This window comes from Stegostoma tigrinum, chromosome 37, assembly GCF_030684315.1.
Source record: "Stegostoma tigrinum isolate sSteTig4 chromosome 37, sSteTig4.hap1, whole genome shotgun sequence".
Taxonomy (NCBI): domain Eukaryota; kingdom Metazoa; phylum Chordata; class Chondrichthyes; order Orectolobiformes; family Stegostomatidae; genus Stegostoma; species Stegostoma tigrinum.
The window spans coordinates 26,331,372-26,350,787 of record NC_081390.1 but is presented as its reverse complement, the minus strand read 5'-3'; the positions used below and the strand labels follow the sequence as shown (position 1 = coordinate 26,350,787).

At 46.6% G+C, this 19,416-nt stretch overlaps 1 protein-coding gene across 1 annotated transcript; it reads left to right on the top strand.

Annotated features, from left to right (window-relative positions):
* The first annotated feature begins 4,536 nt into the window (after positions 1–4,536).
* Positions 4,537–18,189, top strand: LOC125467619 (neurogenin-3-like). Its single transcript, XM_048563734.2, has 2 exons — positions 4,537–4,627; positions 16,816–18,189. Exon 2 carries the CDS (start codon positions 16,817–16,819, stop codon positions 17,429–17,431), a length of 615 nt encoding a protein of 204 aa, XP_048419691.1. The 5' UTR covers positions 4,537–4,627; position 16,816; the 3' UTR covers positions 17,432–18,189.
* The last annotated feature ends 1,227 nt before the right edge of the window (positions 18,190–19,416 follow it).

Genomic DNA, 19,416 nt, shown 5'->3' with positions numbered 1-19,416 from the left:
TAGAATGGGCATACCCTGGAATTAAGAGTGGGAGGAAGTGGGGTCAGAGAAAGTGGGGAACAGATTCTTCCCATTTATCATCTTGCAAACTGATCATGTTACAGGTTGTGTCACAAGCGAAGAGAATGTATTCAGAGATGATGCGTAGTGTTTGTATGGGACTGTAATAAATTCATTGGCGCTGCTATTAGCCTTCTCACCTTTCAAAGTCCCATAAATATGACTCTAGGGACTTAGTCAGAGATTTTAGCAATCAATGTCCTTCATTATTCTCAGGTTCAAATACAGAATCCATTTGTTAGGGATGTTATATGTTTTCTGGACAGGTTCGTTCAATCTCAGTTTAGAATCTGTGTCAGGGTTTTTTCTCTGTCTTGCCATTTCTCATTCTTTGAGTTACTGTTGCTTTATTTGGGATTTTAGTGTTTCTTTTATTCCCCTTGTTTATAAATCATTTGGGTTTTTTTTCTGACCGAAACCTTCATATTATTGGCTGTGGAATCAATTGCTTAGCAACACAAAGTCACCCAGCCTGAAGACAAGTGAGGGATGGGGAACATGTGGCATTTAACTTAGGGGCAGGTGCTGACTTCCACCAGGAGCTAACTTAAAAATAAATAAAATGTTGCTTGGCAAATTCTCTCTCTCCTCATAACTTCAGAGTAAAATCTGAGGAACTCTACTGCTGCTACCCAGTGACACCATAAAGCTTAGCAAGTAAAGGAGAGGTCTGTCCTGATCAATGTTGTCACATTCTCACGGTGAGGTTTTATTCCATTTTATCAGAAGTTCCCAGCATTCTGCCTTCAACACTGAGTTCAACAATTTATGATCAGAACCCACTGTCTCTATGCCCCTAGACATCCAATTTCGATTTCACTGTTCCCACAAACACATCCTCTGGATTGTTATCTTCCCTGTTTCATTATCATCTATTCTGTTTTCAAACGCCATTCTCACTTTGTTATTTAATCTGTCCTTATCACAGACTTCAATTTTAATGTTTTCAGGCGTTGGTATTTCCTTGACAATTGTTCATTACCAAAACCTTCCCAGTTGTGTTGAGAGGACATTGATAAGAACATCAGAAATAGGATGAGTAGGCCATTCAGCCCCTCAAATCTGCCCAGCTATCCTATTGGATATTGGCTGATGTGAAACGTTGCCTCTGTTTTTCTCTCTCTGATAAATAATTCTGGTAGTCCTCCAATTCTGTTGAATACTTATTCTTAAATGTCCTTCTTTCTCTCCTTCAATTTTTGTCAAACGGATTTTCTTCAGCCCTGGAAACCTCAACACTGTCCCCTGTGGGTGATCCTTTGCAGTGTGATAAATGTTGTATCGATGTGGCCCTGGTGTGGGAATCTGCATTAGACCATGCAAGGAATAATTGGAGGGAAATCACATTTCAGGCAGGAGCCTGGAAAATGGGAAGTGACCAGGTTTATGGGCTGGGACCATTTTGGGCAGAAAGTTCAATGAATGGACACTGAAGATTGTGAATCTTGAGGAGTGCTATACTTCCCTTTTTCAAAATTGTGGGTGTGGGTGTCACTGGCTGGCCAGCATTTATTGTCCATGACTAGTTGCCCTTGAGAAAGTAGCCGTGAGCTGCCTTCTCGAACTGCTGCAGTCCACGTGCTGTCGGTAGATCCACAATATTATTAGGGAAGGAATTACCGAATTTTGACCCAGTGGCACCGAAGGAATTGTGACACATTTCCAAGCCAGACTGGTGATTGGCTCAGAGAGGAACTTAGAGGTTGTGGTGTTTCCATGTATCTGCTGCTCTTGACCTTCTAAATGGAAGTGGTTGTGGATTAGGAAGGTGCTGTCTAAGGATCTTTGGTGAATTTCTGCCGTGCATCTTGCAGACAATACACACTGCGGCTGCTGAGAGTCACTGGTGGAGGGAGGGGATGTTGTAGTCCTTGGAGTGCAGCATTTCAAGATGTCCAAGATCTGGTTTTCTGGAAAAATCTGAATTGTTTAACATCTAACGTTATGTCTTATGCCCATGTATTATTGACACTGAAGAAGGGTCAAGGCTAGATATCCCAGCTGAAAAAGCTCTCTATGGATGGTTAAATAAAGTTACAAAGTATGAGCCTGCAAATTTTCAGCTCACCACTTGTTTACATCAACAACTTCCATTTATATATAATCTTTCATGTTGTTAAATGTCTCAAAGTGTTTCACAGGTGCATTGCGAACAAAGCTTGGCACCCAGCCAATGAAAAAGGACGATTAGGTCAGGTGACAAATATGGAGCTTGAAGTAACATCTGGTGGAGGACAGAGAGTCCAAGATGGGGTTGGAGGGAAATTAATAGTTTAACATCTAGGCGACTTAACTCATGGAGGAATGTAGGCATTTGAAGTTTCACAAACACATTCTTCTTTTAAAAGGATCAAGAACCAGATTGTGGTTCAAAGTTTATAGCAAAAGAAGCAAATGTAAGATACCATTAAACTTTTTAATGCAGTCAGTGGTTCAAATCCAGAATGCACTGCTGAAAATGTAGTGGAGCCAGGTTCAATCGGGCATTCAGAGGGCATGAGATAGCTATTTAAATGGAAACAATACCGGTTAATGGGGAAAAGAGAGGAATTTGGCACCAAGTGTAAAGTCAATGAGCTAGTGCAGACACAACGGGCAGAATAGTTTCCTTCTGCATCTTGGCAATTCCATGAATCTGTTCTGTGATCTGATCTACTCCATCATCATGCCATTCCATTCTCTCATAGACTAGTCTAACTTACTCACTCATTCATTTTGAGTTTGTACAGTTTCGGGTCTCTCACTACTCTTGCTTTATCTTTTGTATCACATATTGACATATGCTGCAAGTTGCAGATTTACTGTAACAGCAATTTACTTAAGCTATCACTCCTCGTGGGTCAGTGACTGTGTGTTGGAATGATCTACAGTGTAATTTCAGTCTGACATCAGTTTAACATGGTGATATACAGCAGTCATTGCACAAATTGTAAGATTGGATAGAGCATTTGAGATAGAGTTATATTGCACGTTATAGGAATCTGTTGGTTTGCTGAACAGAATAGTGTCATCTTCAACTGAAGAAGAATATTGCAGAATTTCATAATTTTTGACTTGATTGAGGTAATTTGTTGTTGTGTGCATTTTGCTACAAAATACACAGATAAATACTGTATAGTGTTGCCCCTCTCTGGTGCCATCTTAAAACACAGAAAAATAAACCAAATTGTAGAAGCAATGGTCCTGATGGTATTATCACTGGACTGTTAAGCCAGAGACCCAACTAACATGCTGGGAATCCCAGTTTGAATCCTGCCATAGCAGGTGGTGGAATTTAATTCAATGAAAAAATCTGGAATTGAGAACATAATGATGACCATGAATCCATTGTTGATTGTCAGAAAAATCCATCTGGTTCAGTAATGTCTTTTGGGGAAGGAAACTACCATCTTTACCTGGTTCTGCCTATATGTGACTCCAGACGCAAAGCAATGTGGTTGTGTTTGAACCAGATGGGGAATGTGAAATAAATGCTGCCAAACCAGCGACACTCCCATCCTGTTAATGAATAAAGAAAATGTGCAACTTTACTGTCCTGCTTATTATGTGCTGCACCAAGGCCATGGGACTGGTGGCTGGACCCCCCACTGCTTCTGGAACAAAAGTCGCTCACTCGTTGGCACCATCTCACCTCCAACACCTTCGCCACAGTCGTCAAGTTGAGTTCTTTTTACGCTTGAAGCAAATGCACGGCATCAACAGGCAGGTAACTTGCAGTAGCATTTATTTAAGTAGGTGCTTACAAATGTGGAGGATCACTCTACAAATTCCATGCTATACAAGGCATATTGCAGTGATGCTCCCTCAGTAAGGGGACCACCTTCCCTTTACATAGGATTTTACATCACCGCCAGTCACACATGCAAAATACAATTTTTTGTACTTCACCATAACTATCTGTCTAGCAACAGTGATCGTAAGTGACTTAAGTCACCTATCATTGGAAGCAAAGTTCAGCTGCCCAAAAACAACACGTAATTAGTTCCTCAAGTCTCAACTGCTGCTCTAGACAGTTCCGTATCTTCTTAGCCTTAGTTCAACATTTACAGAGAGCAGAGTATAATTAGATTAGCACAATTTGTCTGCGAGACAGAGGCACCCATGGTGCAGCTTAGCACCTAATTACTTACATGTCAGCAGAACAAATGTTCACCCTTTAACATTTCACTATGGGTCCTCGCTGGACCTCGCCAATGCATCTGCCATTGATGCCACCGGGTACCGCAGCAGCCTAAACTCAATTCTGCCACCGCCATGAGTCCACTTCGGGCCCATCTCACCAATGCTGCTGATGCTGCCGGGTCTTGTAACAGAGCCAGACTTGTCTCCGTCGACACCTCCATGCAATCTGCGCTGGACACAGACGCTGCCAGGAATCCAAAATCATCTTCGACATCACTGCCACAAGCCCTCCTTGGGCCCACCCTATGCTGCCACAACCGAGCTCTTCAACAGGAGATAAGTAAGGAAGAAAAAGAAGGGAAAGAAAAAAAGAAAGAAAAGTGGGCAGAGTGGATGAGCCCAGGGTTCAGAAGCCTTATTCCACCACTATCTTATTGAGAGCCTGGTAAGTCTGTTCAATCAAGCATCTCACACCAGGTACTTTGAATAAATGTTCTCGGTGCCAGGGAAACCCTCGCGGCATTTATCAGAATTTCAAAGAAAGCATCTGGACGTGTGCAAGGATGCCACCCATAACTGTATTTTTCATGCAAATATTGTAAGGCTTAATCATTTTCCTTTCTGTCAGTTTCTTGTAAGGGACGTTGGAGCCCTTTAAAACCGGCAGCATTATCTTAATGTCCTGCTCTATCATTAATGTGTAAACTAGTTCCAAATCCCCAAAACATTGCCACTGTAATGCAATACAATGATATTTCATTGAGACTAATAGAGGCATTGGTGGAGTTAAAATGGTGAATGATATTGTAATATCAGGTGCCATCGTGGTTCAGTGGTTAGCACTGCTGCCTCTCAGTTCCAGAGACTTGGATTTCATTCCAGCCCTGCGCAACTGCATGTGTGGACTGTGCACATTCACCCTGTGTCTGTTTCAATTTCTGCCGGGTGCTCTGGTTTCCTCCCACAGCCCAAAGATGTACAAGATAGGTGGATTGCCCCTTAGTGTCCAGGAATGTGCAGGCTGGGTGGATTAACCATGGGAAATGCAGAGTTACAGATAAGGTGGGGGGATGGGTCTGGGTGGGATGCTTTTCAGAGGGTCAGTGTATACCTGTTGGGCTGAATGGCCTGTTTCCACACTGCAGGGATTCTATGGAATTGTAAAGATTTTGGAGGTTATGTAGAAATTGTACACTGAATTATTCCAGTGATTCAGACTAGGTGTCAAACCATCATCTAAAGTCACAGGGTATGAACAAGATTGGAGTCAATGGGATTGGAGCAGAAAGGGACTAATCTTGTCTGGCTGGATTCGTGCTTGACAGAAAGAACAATGGTATGGCTGTTGAAGGTTACTCATTGCTGCAAGAGTTTCCCAGAGCACTGAGTGCTCTCCAGAAACATCTTCAGCTGCTTTGTCAATGACCTTCCCATCATCACAAGACCTGAACTGGGAATATTTCCTGGGAATATTATGCTGCTAGACTAAATTCTCAATTGCTCAAAAAACAAACTTGGAAAGTCCACAACTGTTCACAATGAGACATTAGTTGCACTATAGAAGTTCATCAAAGATCCTGAAACAGCACCTTTGAAACCAGTTCCATCTAGAAGGAAAATGACATCAGATACATGGGAACCTGTACCACACTACAACACCTGCAAGTTCCCCTTAAAGCCACTCAACAATCTGACTTGGAACTACCTCGTTGTTCCTTTACTGTCACTGAGTCAAATTCCTGGAATTCCCTCCGTTATGACATTGTGTGTGTACCTATAGAACATGGACTGCAGCGTTTCAAGAAGGCAGCTCACCACCACCTTCTGAAGGGCAGCTAGAGATGGACAATAACTGCTGGCCAGCCAGCGATGCTCACATCCCATGGGTGAATAAAGAAACTCAGATTTGGTCAGTCATTTTAGGGATCACTGTTCCTACTGCCAGCCACTTTTGTTTGGATGAACAAGAAGTTATGTACATCTTGTAAATGGGTTACAGGGCAGAGGGTCACACATACATCACCCATCTTGAATGGAAATGTGGGTCAATAAGGCCAAAAGCTCTGGGGTTCATTTTGAGGGTGGATAAAATTGAAATGCGAGAAAGCTACATTAAACTTGAACACATCTTTGATTATGCTAAAGTAGGCTAATCCAAAAAAAATGTAATTATTGTCTCCAAATGGTAAAAAGGTGAAGTTGATTAATAAATTGAGCAGAAAGAATCTGAACACCTCTCAGGAATGTACGAACAGCCTGGTGTACTTTCTTCGAGAGGTGGGGTGACCTGTGAGAGATCTTTCACCTGATGAAAGTGTTTGACAGGGAAGGTGTGACCATGAGGTTTCCATTCACACACCAAGGTGGAAAATAGTAGGGGTGTAGTGGTGGGGTCACTGGGTTTGTAACCATCTGTGGATGTGGGTTCAAATCCTGCCAAGGTGGATCATGATATTTCAATAAATGAGAACTCGGAAATAAAAGTTGGTTTGATGGTGTAGACCTTGTCAATTACAGGTAAGAATCTATCTGGTTCACTAAACTGCTGCCCTTACTTGGTCTGGCTGACATGTGACTCCAAACCCATAGCAATGTGCTTGACTCTTAATAGCCCTAGCAAATGAGGTGACATTGCTTTAAACTGAGGGGTGATAGATATAGGACAGATGTCAGAGGGAAGTTCTTTACTCAGAGAGTAGTAAGGGCGTGGAATGCCCTGCCTGAAACTGAGTAGACTCACCAACTTTAAGGGCATTTAAATGGTCATTGGATAAACATATGGATAATAATGGAATAGTGTAGGTTAGTTGGGCTTCAGGTTGGTTTCACAGGTCAGCGCAACATCGAGGACCTGTACTGCACTGTAATGTTCTATGTTCTATGTAAACTTTTCAGTTTGAGAGACAATTAGAGATGGACGATAAATACTGGCCCAGCCAGTGATATCCATACCCCATCAACAAATTAAAAAGAAGCCACTAATTGAGGAGAATCCATCTCACCTACAGACTGGTCAGAAGGGAGCGATAATCTGATTTTAAAAATTTCAAAATCATCAGGGACCTATGTAGAGTGGATCAGGAGAAACTGCTCCCATTTGGAGATGGATCTACGATCAGAGGCTCAGATTTAAAATGATTTCCAAATGAAGCAAACATGAGGTGAGAAATCACTTTTCCACACAATGAATGTTTGGGTCTGAATGCACTGCCTGGAAATGTTGGGGGGACTATTTCAGTTAAGGTTTTTGACAGGGTCACTGGATGGTTATTCAAATAGAAACAATGTATGAGGTGGTGGTGGAAAGGCAGGAAATTGGTGCTCAATCACAATGCTCAAAGAACCAGTGCAGATGCGATGGGCTGAGTGACCTCCATCCGCATTGCAATAGTTCTGTCATTCTGTGAAGGTAATTCAGCTAGAGACAGGTTTCTTTCAAGACAGAGAAAGGTGCAATGGTGAAAGTTAGAGTTTGGATGTAGTTAAATTGGGGGAATGCTCATGTGGGCCATAAATACTGGCATGCAGTTGTGGCACCGAATGGCCTGTCCTTTTGTTTAATGCTCCGCGGCACCTACAATGAAGCCCATACTGGTATTTCTTACACCCTTTCCACCAGCACGCACCCCCCTCAACAATAAACCCCTCCCCAGCCAGTGAGATAAAGGCAGTGAGTGAGGGAGAATTTGAGGGAGCAGGAATTCCGTGTTATCACTTGTCAGGACTGAGAGATGTGTGGGATGAAGGATGTGAGTTAGTTTGTGTTTTATGGCCCAGTATGTATAGAACACTTGTTGCTGGGCGGTAGTGAGGAATTTTATTGTGGAACAGCTGGGTAGTAAGTAGAAACCAGAAGCCGGGTTATCTTGCTGTTCATAAAATCCCACAAATCTGTTTCCAGCTTCCAGTTCCCTCTGAGATTGAGAACTTATGCCATATTTAATGCCTTTAAACATAGAATTCTGCTGCATAGGAGGAGAACATTTGGCTCATCTTAATTGGGGCCTGTTTCATATCTCTGCTCTTTCCCAATGAACAAGCCAATTAGATTAGATTAGATTCCCTACAGTGTGGGAACAGGCCCTTCGGCCCAACAAATCCACACTGCCCCATGCAGCATCCCACTCAGACCCGTCCCCCTGTGACCCACACACCCCTGAACACTACGGGCAATTTCGCATGGCCAATCCACCTAGCCTGCACATCTTTGGACAGTGGGAGGTAACCGGAGCACCTGGAGAAAACCCACACAGACACAGGGAGAATGTGCAAACTCCACACAAGACAGTAGCCCGAGGCTGGAATCGAACCCGTGTCCCTGGCGCTGTGAGGCTGCAGTGCTAACCACTGAGCCACCGTGCCGCCCCAACAGCATCCATTCAGCTTTGAAAAATTCCAAAGAGGATCTGCTCAGTTGTGAGGAAGTGTCACTGGACCTGGAATGTTAACTCTGATTTCTCTCCACAGAAGCTGCCAGATCTGCTGAGCTTTTCCAACAGCTTCTGTTTTTATCTGATCTCACTGCCTTTTTTTTAGATAAAATGTTGCAGATTTTAACGACGCTCTTATAGCTCTGTAACATCACATGTCCTTTACAGTTTTTGATTTTGACAATTACTTCCACTCTATGGGTCAGGCGGATATTTCTTGAAGTGGAATTTGATGCAAAAGTTGCTGTTTCAAATGCAGTGAATATTTGATCTTCCAGGAGAAAGCATACAGTCCAGTTTGGGGCCCTGGCCTGGCTTGGCCTGGCCGATGGAGTCAGTGTTCAGTGTTAGAGTCACTTGCGGACAGGGGTATCAGACTGTTTCACATGAAATATTCAAACATTAACACTGGCTAATTCAAAACCAGCCCCTATCAGGAGCATATTCTATCCAACTGAGCAGAAATATTCAGCAAATGATGCTATTAATTTTGATTACTATTAATTACAAACACAAGTCAATGATTCAAGTTTCTGGGTGACAATGACTTAATCAAAAGCTTCATTTACTGAATATTTCTGCCCTACACACATTTACCATAGATTATAATTTATTGCTAGAAGAGCTAAGAATGGACATTTAAATAAATGTTAGGTGCTGCGTTTTGGAAAGGCAAATCAGAAATATCGATATCCATTTCAAGCCCACTGAATTCCACAGCTACCTAGAATACACCTCCTCTGACACACATTCCTGCAAAAATGCCATCCCCTATTCCCAATTCCTTTGCTTCTGCCACATCTGCTCCCAGGATGAGGCAGACCACTCCCGTACATCCCAGATGTCCTTGTTTTTCAAGGACTGCAACTTCACCCCCACAGTGGTCGTGAACACCCTTGGCCGTGCCTCCCGCATCTCCAGTAACTCATCCCTTACACCCCGTCCCCTCAATAACTGCCAAAAGAGAATCCCCCTCCTCCTCACACACCACCCCACCAACCTCCGGATACAACGCATCATCCTCCGACACTTCCGCCATCTACAATCCAACCCCATCACCAAAGACATTTTTCCATCCCCACCCTTGTCTGCCTTCCAGAGAGACCACTCCCTCCGTGACATCCTTGTCTGCTCCACCCTCCCCTCTAACCCCACCACACCCAGCACTTTCCCCTGCAACCGCAGGAAGTGCTACACTTGCCCCCACACCTCCTCCCTCACTCCCATTCCAGGCACTAAGAAGACTTTCCACATCATACTGAAATATTCAGTAAATGAAGCTTTTGATTAAGTCATTGTCACCCAGAAACTTGAATCCACATCAAGCAGAGGTTCACCTGCACATCCACTAATGTGGTATACTGAATCCACTGAACCCGGTGTGGCCTCCTCTACATTGGGGAAACCAAACGGAGGCTTGGGGACTGCTTTGCAGAACACCTGTGCTCGGTTCGCAATAAACAACTGCACCTCCCAGTCGCAAACCATTTTAGCTCCCCCTCCCACTCCTTAGATGACATGTCCATCCTGGGCCTCCTGCAGTGCCACAACAATGCCACCCGAAAGTTGCAGGAACAGCATCTCATATTCCGCTTGGGAACCGTGCAGCCCAATGGTATCAATGTGGATTTCACAAGCTTCAAAATCTCCCCTCTCCCCACTGCATCCCAAAACCAGCCCAACTTGTCCCCACCACCCTAACCTGTTCTTCCTCTCACCTATCCCCTCCTCCCACCTCAAGCTGCACCCCCATTTCCTACCTACTAACCTCACCCCCCCCCCTTGACCTGTGACTGGTCAATCTCCTCCTTACCTCCCCACTCACCTCTACTGGCTCCATCCCTGCATCCTTGACCTGTCTGTTTCCTCTCCACCTATTCTCGATCCACCTCCCCCTCTCCCCCTCCCCCATTTCTAATGAAGGGTCTAGGCCCGAAATGTCAGCTTTTGTGCTCCTAAGATGCTGCTTGGCCTGCTGTGTTCATCCAGCCCCACACTTTGTTATCTCAGATAGTGAAGAAGGTGTTTGGTACGCTTGTCTTTATTGGTCAGTGCATTGAGTATCGGAGTCCAGAGGACATGTTGCTGCTGTACAGGACATTCGTTAGGTCACTTTTGGAATACTGGGTTTAGTTCTGGTCTCCCTGCTATAGGAAAGAGGTTATGAAACTTGAAAGGGCTCAAAAGAAAAGATTTACAATGATGTTGCTGTGGTAGGTGTATAGCTGGGTGAACACAGCGGGTCAAGCAGCATCATAGGAGCAGGAATGTTTGAACTATAGGAGAGGCTGAATAGGCTGGGGCTATTTTCCCTGGAGTGGGAGACGCTGAGGGGTGACCTGACAGTGGTGAATAGCAAAGGTCTTTTCCCCCATGGTGGGAGTGCCCAAAACTAGAGGGCTCATCTTTAAGGTGCGAGGTGAAAGGTTTAAATGGGACAGAAAGAGCAATTTTTCATGCAGAGGGTGGTGTGTGTACGGAATTATCTGCCAGAGGTACAGTACGATGTTAAAAAGTCATCTGGATGTGTGCATGAATAGAAAGGGTTTAGAAAGATATGGGTCAAATGCTGGCAAATTGGGGCTCGATGAATTTAGCATGAGTTGGGCCGAAGGGTCTGTTTCCGTGCTGTGCCATCTCTATCGCTTTATTTGGAGGAACCGGGAATTAGCATCAGTAGGAGGACGTTCAGCCCCAGAGCGTGTTCAGCTATTCCATTACATCTTGGCTGATCGGATTCTAACCTCAGATCCACATTCCCCACCCTATGCCCTCACCCATATCATTTCATCTGTTGGTTAGCAAGGTCTATCCACCTAAAGGAGGGTCCCTGGACCCGAAACATTAACTCTGTTTCTCTCTCCACAGATGCTGAGTTTCTCGAGCACTTTCTGTTTTAGTTTAAGAATCTATCCTCCACTGCTCTCGAATTGCTGAAGCACTCCGACTCCCCTATACTGTTTGGGGAAGAGAGTTCCAAACACTCGCTGTCCTTTCAGGGAGAAAACAACATCCCGCCCAGCCTGTAAACGGCGAACCTGTCCTTTTCTTTAACAGTACGTCTCGTTCTGTCCTCCCCCCGACCTCAAGGGCGAGAATCGCGGGAGGGATCCAGCACTTTCATCTGGCCAGTCACTGGGACCCACCCTGCACCCTCTCCTGTGCACAGGAACACTCGGATGGAAAAAAAACAGTCGTGGGGTAAGGAAGAAAACAGTTTTGAAGCCAGCACTTTCCTCACTAAACGGCAGCCGATTGGAATCTATGAATCCAATTCCCCGGTGTGATGTTGCACAGCACGTCTATGGCTCTTTGTATATTCTGCAACCAAACTCTGAAATCCCGTCTATTTGGCAGGGAGAGGCCTCACCACGGTTGCGTCGGATTTAACCGGCAGATTTCCCCTTTAAAGATGACAAACACCCACCCCCCGTCTCCAATACAAACTGAAGACGTGGCGCTTTTAAGCTGTAAACTGCGCTGCCTCTGGCGCTCGATCCAGATCAGTTCTTTTTTGGATTCTACATGTTATTTTCTGCAACTGAGCCGTCTGTGTTCGCGTTTGGTTAAAAAACTCTTGTGGGGTTGATAAATCCTTCCCCGAGCCCAGCACAATTTCGAGCCCAGTTTGCAACGTTTTAACCCTGCAGGGTCTATTGTTAGACATCCTCTCGACAAAACCCCTCGGGCGGTTGAATGTTCTTAAAAATCCGAATTTCCAGAAGCGAACCGGCGCCGTGAATGTGATGCGTAACCGCTTCACGTAACATGAGGAAGGTTTGGAAACGAATTCCCATTTCATCGACGTTAGATCAAAACGTTTAAAAATATTTCCAAATGCATTGCCCAGAATGTGGAAGGCGCTTGGGGAGGGAGGGAAGGGGGCAGCTCGGTTATATTTTAAGATCTGAAGGTAATTCCAATGCAGTTGTACAAGATGCTGGATCAGAAAATGTTACCAGGGGAGTGGGCCAGTCTCGGACGCTGTTGGCGAGGAGTTAACCTCGTCTTTAGTCCTCTGCTAGAGACGGTGCCTTTACTGTGGAGATCGAGCAGACCAGCAAGAGAATGCAGCCACAATATATCGATGTGGCATTTGTCACAACTCCCCCCTTCAGCTTCACCTTTCACTTGGAAACGTCTTGTTTGCTTTGGCCCCGACTTGGCTGTCGCTTGCGGGTTGAAGACAAAACCCCCGCAGAAAAGGCACATATGGGGAAGGGGGTGGTATGGGTGTCGCCATATGGCCCCATTTACACCTGAAGAGTCATATTTTTGTGCAATTGTGTGTGCGTGTGTATTTTCCAAAGATCTGCATCTGCTTTGAGGCGACAATAAACGCTGTGGTGAATAATACAAGAGCGGAAGGCGCGCCTCCAGGTAGAGCCAGGGCAGCTGCTTCATTAGAAGAGTTTATTTTTCAGATATTCGCTAAACATATGTCACTGAATCACTGCATCTTCCTCAGAGTGTCCCCATTGACTGGGAGGGGGCCAGAGAGCTGCGAAACTGAGAGCCTGGGACAGGTGCGCCCGGTACCGTGCGTAAAATTCCAAGTCGGAGCCCACAAACAGCGCACTCTCTCACAAAGCCACGGTGGCTGCTTGCTTTATATCTTTGATGAAAGATGTGGCCAAGTGGCTGTTTTCCCACGTTAGACAAAATCTCAGCTACTTTCTATTCTTGGCCACTGTCAGCCCGGGCAGATTTCGCTCTCCTGTTACCTGTTTAGGGGACCAGGATGTCGCACCCACAAACCATCAGGATCGCTCCGTCATGTTGGGAGATTGTGGGCAAAGGACTTTTGTTACGTTAGCTCAAGGGGTCGGTGCTGTGCGCTGTCACACCGGTATCTTGTTCTAGCAATTTCACATTATTGAAAGGATCAGGCCTTACATCGCCAATGAGCGAGGGACTGTGGATCCAGCAATAATTACTCAGTCCATATGGTGTGTTAACAATAGCTCCCCCCCATGCAAAAAAAAGACAAACGGTAGGAATGGAAGTTCACCAGAGACGAATAAAAGCTTTTAAATAATCCAACGTTAATTCAACATTAAAGCATTTGAAAGGCGCAATCCAAACAGGTGTGAGTGTAAAGCCATTCCTTTCGCCTCCGGTTTTATCACGGACTCTCTGTAAGATTGTCCTTGTTCTGTGTAGAGTGAGTAAACAAACGCCAGCAGTTGCTGTGGGATTGGGAGAGTTATCAGACAGTGGGAGGCTGAAGGTGGTTTAACAATAAACCTGTGCGGGAGCACAGCAGGTGATAGCTCCCCCTCGCCCGAGTGATTAATGCATCCCCAACCCTGCACCTTTATCATCGCCTGGAATTATTTATTAAGGGAAATGTAGTTATTATTATTTTAGCAAACAGTGGTACCAGGTGGGGCTTTATTCGCTGTTTAGCTTTTGTTTGAAGGACGATTGAGGAGGCCAATAGGAGCTGTGGAAACTCGCTTACCAGATTTTTAGCCTTGTTGACGGTGTTTAAAACTGTCACACTGCCCTTCATAAATAAAGCAGCAAGGGAGGGGGGAGGGGGAGGATTCACGTTTAGGTGAATACTGCAAAAGGAAACAAAAGTCTTAGCTTTAGAAAAATGGTGAGGGGCTGCCTAACACCGGCTAGTCACAGACACCAGCCATTACAACCTGCCAAAGGACCACATTCAAATGGTGCGCTCTCACTGACGCATAGGCTTCGGCGCCTGGCTCTGGCTCAGTCCTAACTCCTCAGCTGTCTTTCCCCCCCGGGGGGAGGGGTGGTGGGGAGTTGTGTGGGTGTTGGGGAGGGGATGAGATTCCTATTGTTAAACCTGCTTGCGGATTCTCTGTTTCCCACTACCCGGCTTACCCCCTCACCGGTTTGGAAACACCGCCATCCCGATCTCTCCCTCTCCGTCTCCATCCAGAGCACAAGCTGTGCCTGGCCCGGCCGCCTCTGTCTCTGCTTCCCCCTCACCCTCAGGGGGCGGTGCGTCTGTGGAATGAACTGCCAGAGGAAGTGGTGGATACGGGCACCGTTATACCGTTTAAACGACATTTGAACAAATACATGAGCAGGAAAGGCTTGGAGGAATATGGGCCAGGAGCAGGCAGGTGGGACTAGTTTAGTTTGGAATTATGTTTGGCATGGACTGGCTGGATCGAAGGCTGTATACTTCCGTGCTGTCCTGACTCCATGAGGAACTGGCTAATGTGAACAAGCGCTCAAACTTTGGTGGTGTTCCCCAGGGTCTCCCGTCCACAGTCTAGCGGCCCCCAACCCCCTGCTCCACCGGCCTGACAGCACAAACCCCCTCCCCCAACAATGAACGTCTCCATCAATCGCTGCCTCTGCAGGGAGTTCTCAGGGAAAGCAATGCTGCGGGTTTGATTCAATGCCAGCCTGGGGACGGACAATGTTGGAATTTCCTGTTGGAAGGACATCGACCTTTCGGAGGAGCTGTGGAAATCTCTGGTCGCCCTTTAACTTTTCCAGTTCCATAAGGAGCTGGGTAAAGGTTAAAATGATTAAACGGGAACAGTTTCCCCCCCCGGGGGGAATGGGCGGGGGTTAGGGGGTGCAGTCAGGCAGCGCAGTGAAAGCGGGTCTGGAGACGGGATGTTGGCGGAGGGTAGAGGGAGGGGAAGCGCAGCGTAACAGGAGTTTGAGCGCAGTATAAGCGGAATGTGAGCCGGGTCTGAGCGCAGGGAGAAGCGCAGTGTAATCGGGTCATGAGCTGCAGGACCCTCCCCCCGGGCGGTTATTTGGGGATCTCTGACCCCCGCCCCCAACATTCTGACTGCACTCCGGGGGCGGCTCAGGCTGGATCCCAGGGGCTGGGGGTGGGGGCAATGAGTCGGGATTGACAAACCTCACACACACACACACACACCGCCCGGCCCCTCCCCAAATCTTCCATCATTCGGGCCACGTTCCCGGCGCACGCCACCGCCCCCTCCCCCCGCGGGGGCGCGCAAGCCGCACACGCGCTCCATGTTATTGAGGAAGAGCCGGTGGGCCGTGCCCCCGCCCCTCCCCCCGGCCGGGGCTGGGTTGTTGGGGGGGGGTGGGGGGGGAGAGCGGTTGCTGATTGTCCCTGTATAAATGCCCCCGCTCCCGGATCGATCGCACTCTCCGCTTCGCCGACAGCTTCCGCCCAACCAGGATCCGGGGGCAGCACAGGTTGGTGACCGACTCTGGGAGCGCGCTCCCCGGCACAGCACAACCCCCTCCCGCTCCCTCAATCCCTACCTCCTCCCTCGTACTGCACTTCCCTCCTGCACCCTGCCCAGCCACAAGCTGCTCCCAGCCTTTACCCTCGCCTGCACCCCCCCATCCCCACCCTGTACCTACCCCGTACCCTCAGTCAGCACCCACTATCCAGCTCCAATGCAGCATCTCCCCGTCTCCCCTCTGTGTGCGTTGCATTCTTTGATATTACAGTTTGGGATGTGGAACCTTAAACAAATCTATAGTTAATTCTAACTTTTTGTAAAATGTCTCATTATTCTTTACTGCCTTGGGATGTCTCTAAACTGTCTAAACTTTTGCAAAATGTTACTGATGAGATTGTGATGTGGATTGAGATTTGAATTATTCGGCCTGTCTTTACACAGTTATGGTACTAATATTTATCCTCTCTGTCATTTTCCTGTCTTCCTTTCTCCCTCTGTCTCTCTTCACTCCCTTTCTCCCTCTTTCTCCCTTCACTCTCGTCCTCTTTCTGTCTCACACTGTCTCACTTTTACTCCCCTCCTGTTTCTGTCTCTTTCCATCTCTCCCTCCATCTGTCTTTCTGAACCCCTCTTACTCTCTCTTTCTTTGTCTTTCCTTTTGTTTCTCCCTCCTTCTCTCTGTCTGTCCCTTTCTTTCTTGCCCCTGCTGTTCCTCCCTCTCTCTTTCAATTTTTCCCTCCCCCCATTTTTCCTTCCTTTTCTCTGTTTCTCCCTCTCCCCCTCTTTCTTTTTCTCTCTCTTTCCCCCCTCTCTATCTCTCCTCCCCCGTCTTTTTGTTCCTCTCTATCTCATTTTCTTTGTTTCTCTCTGTGTCAGTCTGTATTTCTCCCTCTCCCACTCTGTCTTTCTTTTTCTCTCTGACATTCCCCCTCTCTCTGTTTCTTCCTCTCTGTTTTGCCCTCTCCCCCTCTGTCTTTCTGTCTCTCTCTAACTGTACCTCTCTCTCTGTGTTTCTTCCTCGCTCCCTCAATCTCTTGTAGGATGTCTCCGAAGACTCACTGCTCCCTTGTGTTATTCAGCAGCGATGCAGAGCAGTATTACCCACTCTCTGACGATGAGAGCAGCTCCTTCCATTCTTCTGGGGACATTGTGAGTCCGGAGCAGTTGAGCAGCCAGTTTGGCTCTGGCGATGAGGTGGGGTATTCCCTCTCCTACAAAGGTGCCCCGGGCACCACCACAGTCCGGAGGAAAAGACCCAAGGGCCGGGCCAGAGTTAAAAGTGAAGCAGCAGCCAGCAAGCAAAGGAGAAGCAGGCGGATGAAAGCCAATGATCGAGAGAGGAACCGTATGCACCACCTGAATGATGCCCTGGATGCCCTGCGGGCAGTGCTGCCCAGCTTCCCAGATGATGCCAAGTTGACCAAGATTGAGACACTGCGCTTTGCCCACAATTACATCTGGGCGCTGACAGAAACACTGCGGCTGGCAGAACAGGGGCGTGGGCAATGTGCCAGTGGGTTGTCTGTGTCGGAGCTGGGCAGCACCCAGAGCCTTTACTCACCCTCATCCCCTGACTGTGATTCCCCGCACTCTCCCCAGAGAGGGCTCGTGTACCACCTGCTGGAGCCCAGTGCCTCCTTCAGTGATCTCATCTGACTGCGGCCCCAGCGGAGGCTTCCTGTGCTATTGCTTGTCACTGCCTTGAGAAACTGATTCTCCCCTCATTCTCCAATGCAACCCTCCATTCCCTCCCCAGCAGAGCTGCAACCTTTGATGATACCCTGTCTCTCTAGTTTTTTTTTAAAAGGTCTTGATCTGGGGACGTTATGGTAATATCACTGGGTGAGTAATGCCAAAGCCTCCCCCGCCAAACCCACACATCCCTGGGCTAATATTCTAGGGATGAGGGTTCAATCCCCACTTTAGAAGGTGGTAAAACTTGTGTTCAATAAAAGCCTGGAATTAAAGTCTATGTCTAATGGTGACCATGAAACTACAGTCAATTATTGTTAAAAAAAAAATCACCATCTGGTTCACTAATGTCCTTCAGAGAAGGGGATCTGCTGTCTTTATCCAGTCTGGCCTGTGTGTGACTCCAGACCCACCGGCTGACTGTTATCTGTCCTCTGGGCAGTTAGGAATGGGCAATAAATACTGGCCCAGCCTGTTTCCAATGACTGAAGAATGAAGATTACTCCTGGGACCATCTCTAAACCTGCACTGTCTTCAAGCTGCACCAATCTCGATCAGCAATGTGGATCTATTTGTCAAAGGGACTTTCCTTCAGGATAAGAGGGCTGTGACATTTTGGGACCAAGTTCATCAACAATGTTTGATTCTGTGGCTCATAGAAACCTAATCATGCTTCTTTTGCATTTTCTACAAACTCTAGTAAATTGTGCTTCTATCTCTGAATTTTCCACTAATTTTTAAAATGATAAATTTATTGATCAAATCTGCATTTTTTATATTTATTGATAAATTCTTACCAGATATATATTCTGTACATGAGAGATTATTCTGTTGAGTGATTGGACAATGACAGACTGCTTTTTAACGTTTTAATAAAAATATTGTCTTGATGAGGTGGTGTTTGCAGTTGTCTACTGGCTCCAGAGCCAGCTCTTTCTGCAGCTAAAATGTCACAAACTCCTGCACACAGGGAGATTCATGACAGGAGGACTCTGAGCTCAGTGAGCTCTTTTTAAAGACTGCCTTCTCCACTGGAAATGGCCCCAGAGTGAGAATCAGCTGCTGCACACTGGCAGATGTTGTTTCAGCACCGCGAAAGGGAGTCAGGCACCGGGAAAGGAGTCAGGCAACCGGGAAAGGGAGTCAGGCACTTGAAGAGGCACTGGGAGAAGCAGTCAGGCACTGGGTGAGGGAGATAGGCACTGGGTGAGGGAATCTGGCGAAGTTCCAATTTGGGCCATTGAGAATTGTGTGAAATCCAAGATTGAAAGTGATTGAATTCCATTCTGAGATACCCTCCAACCACAATGGACGTTTTAGCATTTTTGTTACATCATTTTAAACTTGGTGCTTTGAGTTAGTGATCTCGTTTCCGTCAGAGACATATGGTTCAGGTCCGCCCAATCAGAGGTCAGGTCAGTTACAGACTGCCTGTTATCTCTGTGGCTTCGAGGACCCCCGTGAGCCATGTTTATGTTGTTAAAGACACCGATCGCTCTGATATTTTCTAAAATGGACTGTACTCAAAATTTTGGTTGCATTCGGCCTCCTGCTCTCGATCTGTGTACACGTGGTTTTGAGAAAGTCAGGCAAGGCGGAGGACTTCTCATGGGTTCCACCTGGGCCTGGACAAGGAGGTGCAGACAGCAGGACCTGGAGTGTGAGCATGGAAGTTGATTCTCAGCCTTTCGCTATAGTTACGTCCCTGACTGGGTGTCTTTAGAACGGTAACGCACGGTGGTGGCTTTACACTTTTGACCTGCTGTGAGTGATGGGCACCGCAGGGGCTGGTGTGTATTATCGCACAAAAAAGTAACTTTCATTTAACTTCATACGTTTCCTTTGTGGTTTCATTTTGGCATCAGGGCTGTCTGCTTTAATTGTATCTGAATTATTTGTTTGTAAAAGAATGGAGAAATATGGTCCCTTCATATTGGGAACAGATTTAG